Here is a 6,639-nt window from a genome sequence, read left to right as displayed (position 1 = left end):
GTAACACTCACATTTCACGCAAATTATATAAACTAAGTACCTCTGCTAAAATTAGTTTTAGCCACTGCTTATCTCTGTTGATGGCCATTAACCATTGGTGGAAACATTCAACCTCACAAATTGTTAAGTAGCTGCTTTCACCACAATTCCATTCAGTTATATGCATTATCGGACTGCACCAATAAGACAACATGGAAGCTTTAAATGAAATCACAAGACAGCAATAGAATTCAATTTGAAAAATATATATTTCAACAAGTATCAACTTAGCAAGTGAAGCGTTGGTAAAATAGCATATAAATTAATTGGTGTATTTTCACTGGAATGCATCAACAATCATACATATGTAAACACGTGTTCCTAAATACATAGTAGCTGTACATTATTTACACAGCATATACTTCTCAATGGTAATTGGCATACATATATAACAACAGCAACAATAATGAATGCACAGCAGCCTAAGGTTTGTACAAGATCAGAATCTCTTTAAGTGACTTAAGGTATCCGAGAGTTATTCTCTTCATTGACAGTAGATTTAATAATTACCAACTGCTGCGAGAATGAGAAAACAAACGTATGAACTGTACTGTCTACTTCATTCATTCACTATACAGTATTCACATAAGGGACAACACGGAGGCATGAATTAATCAATTATACTTGAAATTTGTGAGGTGCCTTTGCATTGTCAGGTACGATTGAACGGTTGATTGCCGTCCTTAATTTCTTCCAGTGAAAGCTTCCATGTTGTTCTGCATTCTGTGAGCACTACATGATTACTTCAGTCCAATTTGTATCCCTGCTCAAGACAGAAGCAGGGCAGTGTGCATCACCACTGGTGGCCCTAAGCCACGAGTGGAAATCTCACATTTTTGTCACAAGGGCAAATGTTCCATACTTCAACCAGCTTCCCACAAAGTAGATTCCATTTTTTGATTGACGTGTGTGAATCTGATGAATTGACGATTTGGATGTTGGAGAGTTAGATGGCACCTGTATTTGTTGCAGGTCTTAAGCCAGTGGTAAAACATTCCACAGTCATATACTAGGTGCCATTATCGCCACAAAATAAGCACTGTGGAATGAAATCAAAAGGGAGTTGCAGGTATGAAATATGGTTCTCTCTGCCATAAGAATGCGGAATTTCCACCACTGGTTTAGGGCCATTAATGTAGATCAGAATATCGAATGTGTTACAGCAGTAAAGCAGTGGTGACATCCCGTATACATTGACTATAGTATTGGGTTATCAGGTTCATAATGGAGGTTCCTTTGTAATTGTAACAATCGGCGAAGTTGCGTCATTATCACAGTACTTGAACGATGGAAAATTATGAGTTTAAATTATGTTTATGGAGGGCCAACTCAGCCCTCAATCCTTCAAAGGATAATAAAAAATAAACACCACTTCATAGGAAATCAAAAGCAGTTATATATAAAACATGGGAATGTGTAATGTTCGCTGTTGGCTCAGGGTCACGAATTGAGACGTGCATAACCCAATGTTTGTTTGAGAAGAAAAACTATTTGACTGACTCTTATTCCGATTTGGTCCCCTTAAGAGTACTAAGCATTGCCTACAATTTTGCATAAATAATTGGACTGAATATTGGGGTCTCTGTGTTTCTAACTTCCTATGGGTATTCTCCAGCATTGTTTCAATTAGTGTATTGATCATTATTGAGGTCACCTATAAGTGTCCTCTTGAAGATCCCTCTCATTGACCAATACGTCGAGGCTCCCTCACCATCGGCTGGCCCATGTGTCCTACACGTGGGAAAAGGGCAGCTGCTTCGGGTACGATCCAGACCCTCTTCCGGCTCCGATCGGGGACCTGTGCCTCTTCCCTGAGCGCCAAGCCCGGCACCTCTTGTAAAACCTCTTCCATGACCCGGCCGTCTTGCCCGACCAGATCCATGCACCCGACGTGATGCCGCCCACCAGGGACACAAAGTACTTGAGCATGAACACCGCAAAGTCTGGCCGGGCACCCGGTTCGGGCAGGTGACCTGACCCAGGTCCACACGCACTGGGATCCACGGAGAAGCCACCATCGCCGCCGACACCGCCACCGCATACCAGGGTTCGCTCCCAGCTGTCGCGGTGCTGCTGCTCGTACAGGTGGCACACGACCGCCACGGCCGCGGGCACCGTGTAGAGCACAGCGAATACCCCGATGCGGACCATGAGCCGCTCCAGTTTCTCCGTCTTGGCGCCTCCGGGATTCGCGCTGCTACACAATGAGAAACGGGCGGATGTGATTGGATGAGCGCGGTGTCGTGAACACGAGCAATGAAGAGTGGTTCAAAACTTTAAATGCCACCCGGCGCAATGGGGAGAAGGAGGAAAGAGTTGTCGGGGCATAGCGTAATAGCCTGCAAATTTCTGGCTCTGCCTCTATTCCTGACAAACTATCAATAATCCTCCCGTTGACCCTAACCCTGCCTCTATAATCCCACCCCTTTGCGAGGAACCTTTTAATGTTTCGTTTGTTTTTCAGTTTTTGGCGTTTACAGGGTTGTGTACACGAGAGATGTCGCAACATTTGGTCAGCACTCAGCAGTGACAGATTAACTCACCCCCACCTCTACCCCCCAACTCAGCTCGCTCAATATCCTTCATGGCCCCCCTTGGGCTACTCAGCATGGGCCCCCTTATATACTTGCACCCCCAACTTCAAAATCATTCTCGTGCCCCTACTGGACGTCAGCAGTGGAAATGAATAGCCTAATGACGGTACAAAACACACTCGGCAACAGAGGCGCGGGGCTGAGTGCCACACACTATCCGACCACAGAGGGCCCCAGACTTAGCATTTGTTAACCATAATCCATCATTCTGAACAATTTTCTTAACTAAAGTAGTATTGCTATCCAATCCAGTTAATTGCTTAAGCTAGAGTTTAATGTGGCGGATATTTCACAAATGTGCCAATGCCTGAGGTTTGAACTGCAACATTCCATGAATGGAGCCCTTTAATGACAGAGCCACGCTGCCAGATAGTATAGAGTGGTGTCGTGAAAGGGTGGTAGGCTGCGTGTTAGACTGTAGCACAGTGCGAATATAAAAACAAACAAGACAAAGATCCCTCGTATAGCTGTAACAGGCTGTTGGGGCAAGTGCTGTTAGCGAGCACCTATGAAGGCCGACACGGCACACGAGGGGGTGGGTGGCCAGCACCACGCCCGGCCGCCTTGGTCTCCCTAGTGGCGATGCTTAAACACCGCACCAGGTACTTATTTGAGTCTGAGCCGACCTAGGGGAGGCCAGGACCGGTTCAGATAATCGTCACCGGTGTTGGCCGTGAGCGGGAATGGAACTCGAGACGCCGGGTTCGTAACGCAGTGCGCTAACCACTACATTACAGCTCCCCACAGTGCTAATGACACCTCAATCATAGACAGGTCTTCATAATGTTTTATACTAGCTATTAAATCTGATCCAGCCTTAACCTCAGTTACCTTAGCACTCGACAAAATACAGACCTTGCGAGTAAGCTTAACCTCGGTCAAAGCCTATAGATAGTCTGCAAATTTAACAGCCCTCCTTGTCAGAACCATCATATTATACTGGTCACTAAAACTAACACTCGCAGTTCCATGAATATTAGCTCCGTCGCTAACCCTAACATAACAATAAAGTATAAGCTAACATTAACTTCGGCTTGAACAATGATCTTCAATATACCTCTCCCGCACAGCATCCTCATGCTGATATTAGCATGGCCTTAGAAGTTCAACATACATACTTAGCATACACTCAAAGGTTATATCATCATCATTAGACCTCCTTTGCCAGTACCAAAATACAATAACAGGGCCTTTCCCCTTTTTTCTGGCAACAAAACTGAAACCTTTTTACAAGGATTCATGTCTGCATTAACCACAATATCATCTTCTTGGTTCTTTCGGTAAAGTCACGTAGAAGGGAAGTAATAAAAGAATAAAAAATAAAACATAATAAAATGAAATAATTCTCTCTTTGTGAGAATTATTTCATTTTATTATGTTTTATTTTTTATTATTTTATTACTTCCCTTCTACGTGACTTTACCGAAAGAACCAAGAAGATGAATCCCTGCAGTCACGAAAGCTTTAAATCGAAAATTAACCACAATACTTGCACCAATTGAGACGAGGCTCAAAAGAAAGCTGTCTCTGGTGTGGACCAATCAGTTTCAAGGACAATGCATATATTATCAGTGTTGTTTTTGTTTGTTTGAATTTTGACTGCAAGTATTGTGGTTAATGCAGACATGAATCCTTGTAAAAAGGTTTCAGTTTTGTTGCCAGAAAAAAGGGGAAAGGCCCTGTTATTATCAAAGGTTAGAGTTACCACTGGCATCATCTCAACCCAAAACATCAACGGTAATACTATTTAAAAAAATACATCCATATGGTTAAACATCCGTGCTCACAACAGCGACCCTTCCTTTATTGCTTAATCACCATCACAGCACGCACCTCTGCATCAGCTGCTGCTGTTGCATCAGCTGCTGCACCTGCTGCATCTGCTGCTGCTGCTGTTTGATGGCGTTGCGGATCCGAAAGAGCGCCACCAACCCCGCCAGTAGGAACGCCGTGCCCACCAGCAGGTAAGCGACCAGTGGAGCCAGCACGAATCCGCGGAGGTTGTCCAGGCTCTGGTTGCCCACGGAGCAGATCCCGGCCACGGGGTCCCCATCCACGGCGTTCATCGCCAGCGCGGCGATGGCTTTAATGCTGGGCAGAAGCCAGGCGGCCAGGTGATAATACTGCGAGTAGCCGGCTATGGCCTCGCTGCCCCACTTCAATCCCGCGGCCATGAACCAGGTGAGGGACAGGATGACCCACCACACGCAGCCAGCCATTCCGAAGAAGTAAGTGAGCAGGAAGACGGCGGTGCAGAGCGCAGGTCCGGAGCTCGCGTAGAGGACGTGGTGCCAGTCCGCGCTGCACGCCACCGCCTCGTGGCCCGCCACCATCCGCACGATGTAGCCGAGCGACGCCAGCATGCAGCACAGCGACAGGAAGATGATGGGCCGCTCCGGGTACTTGAAGCGCTCCATGTCGATGAGGAACGTGCTCACGGTGGCGAACGTGGCCACGAAGCACAGCGACGACCACAGCCCGATCCAGAAGGACGCGAACGTGCGCTGCTCCCGCCCGAGGAACGGCGAGTGGCAGGGCGTCGCGCAATTGCGTACCTGCCCCGTGCGCACACGGTCGTAGAGGACGTGGCGAGGGCTCGAGATGCGCACCAGGGGCGCCCTGCAGCCGCAGATCGGCTCGCACTCCGCGCTGCCATCGATCACTCTGCCCCTACCTCCTCCTGCCGCCCCTGGCTGCCTTCCCCCGTCTCTGGGCGGCACCTGCCTTTCGGTCACGTCGGAGGAGGGGATGCCACCGTCGCCTTGGCCCGCAGGTGCCCCCGGGGGGTGCCCGGCGTCGTTGCGGTTGTGGTCCATGCAGAGGCTGTCGGGTGAGCCTTGCTCGGGCAGGCGGTCGCAGCGCATGCGGTCGGGCCACGCGAATCCGTACTGGCGCATGAGCGGCGCGCAGCCGGCGCGGGCCCTCTCGCACACCGAGCGGCACGGAGGCAGCGGCTGCTTGTAGTCCTCCAGGCAGATCGGAGTGTACATGCTGCACAGGAAGAAGCGCAGGTCCGGCGAGCAGTGGATTTCGACGAGCGGCCAGAACTGGTGCACCTCGAGGCCGGCCTCCTCCTGCGAGTCGTGGCGAAAGTCGTTGGGCATGTACGTGTGGTTGTAGCCGATGCCTCTGCACATGGGTACCGTGATCTCCTGGCACACGGGGTCCCGCGCAAGAGATGTGGATGGAGCGCAGATGAGCAGCAGAAGCATCTTCATGGTTGTCTTCATCGTCATCTTCATTTCCAGCAACGGTAGCAGCAGCATCGCTAGCGATAGTGCAGTGTAGATTTTCGAGCCTGTGGTTCTCGAGAAACTGAATCAGAAAGACGACGGCTGCGAAATCGTGGTTTAAAGTTTTGTTTCGCGTGTTGGAATTGTGAATGGACGCAGTTCTTGAAAGCGTGGCTCTCAACGAGAGCGCATCCCCGCGAGAACCCAAGTCCAGGCTGAGCGGTAACAGTTAGTTTTGCATTCTTGGCTTTTGCCCAAAAGCTTCCAAAAATGCACTTCTTGTCATCAATACTAATGACAATTCTGATATCTATAAACTCGCTTTATCCCACCAATGACACGAAAGAACTGCGATGACATTCGCTTGAATATGCTACTTACACAGCTTGCCTTGGACAAATCGGAGGAGTCTAACGACACACAGATGCAGAAGCACTCACTAAACACAGAATCGCGCGGCAGAAGTGTTTAGCGGACCGCACAGCGCCCATCCTCCTTATGTAATCAATGCGAGAGGAGCCAAAGGGACGAGGCTTGGGTCACAGAGCCTCGCTCCGCCTTCATCCCAAGTCGCGTGGCCAATCAGCCCCAGCAGCTCCGCGCTCTGTGGGGGTCTCTGCGGGGGGCGAGTTTGTTCGCAGAAGCGAGGGATGAGTGAGGTTGGGTGGAAGGGTGGGGGGAAGGCACTGAGCCGTGGAGCTGCAGGAGGAGTTGGGTGATGGGGGCACTGGAGGAGGTGATGGCCCAGGATGTGTGGGGTGGTGAGTGCGAGA

The 6,639-nt window shown here is 49.4% G+C and overlaps 1 protein-coding gene across 1 annotated transcript; it reads right to left on the bottom strand.

Moving 5' to 3' along the window:
* Window positions 1-229: 229 nt before the first annotated feature.
* On the bottom strand, window positions 230-6,317 carry LOC144731713 (frizzled-8-like). The gene is made up of 2 exons (XM_078612941.1): window positions 4,467-6,317; window positions 230-2,236 (listed from the first exon to the last, which is right to left on the bottom strand). The coding sequence occupies exons 1-2, from the start codon at window positions 5,897-5,899 to the stop codon at window positions 1,771-1,773; spliced, it is 1,899 nt and encodes a 632-aa protein (XP_078469067.1). The 5' UTR covers window positions 5,900-6,317; the 3' UTR covers window positions 230-1,770.
* Window positions 6,318-6,639: the final 322 nt, after the last annotated feature.

Source organism: Lampetra planeri, chromosome 1 (genome assembly GCF_965212315.1).
Source record: "Lampetra planeri chromosome 1, kcLamPlan1.2.h2, whole genome shotgun sequence".
NCBI lineage: Eukaryota > Metazoa > Chordata > Hyperoartia > Petromyzontiformes > Petromyzontidae > Lampetra > Lampetra planeri.
Note: the sequence above shows the minus strand (reverse complement) of the source record. Positions and strands in the feature narration are given on the sequence as shown.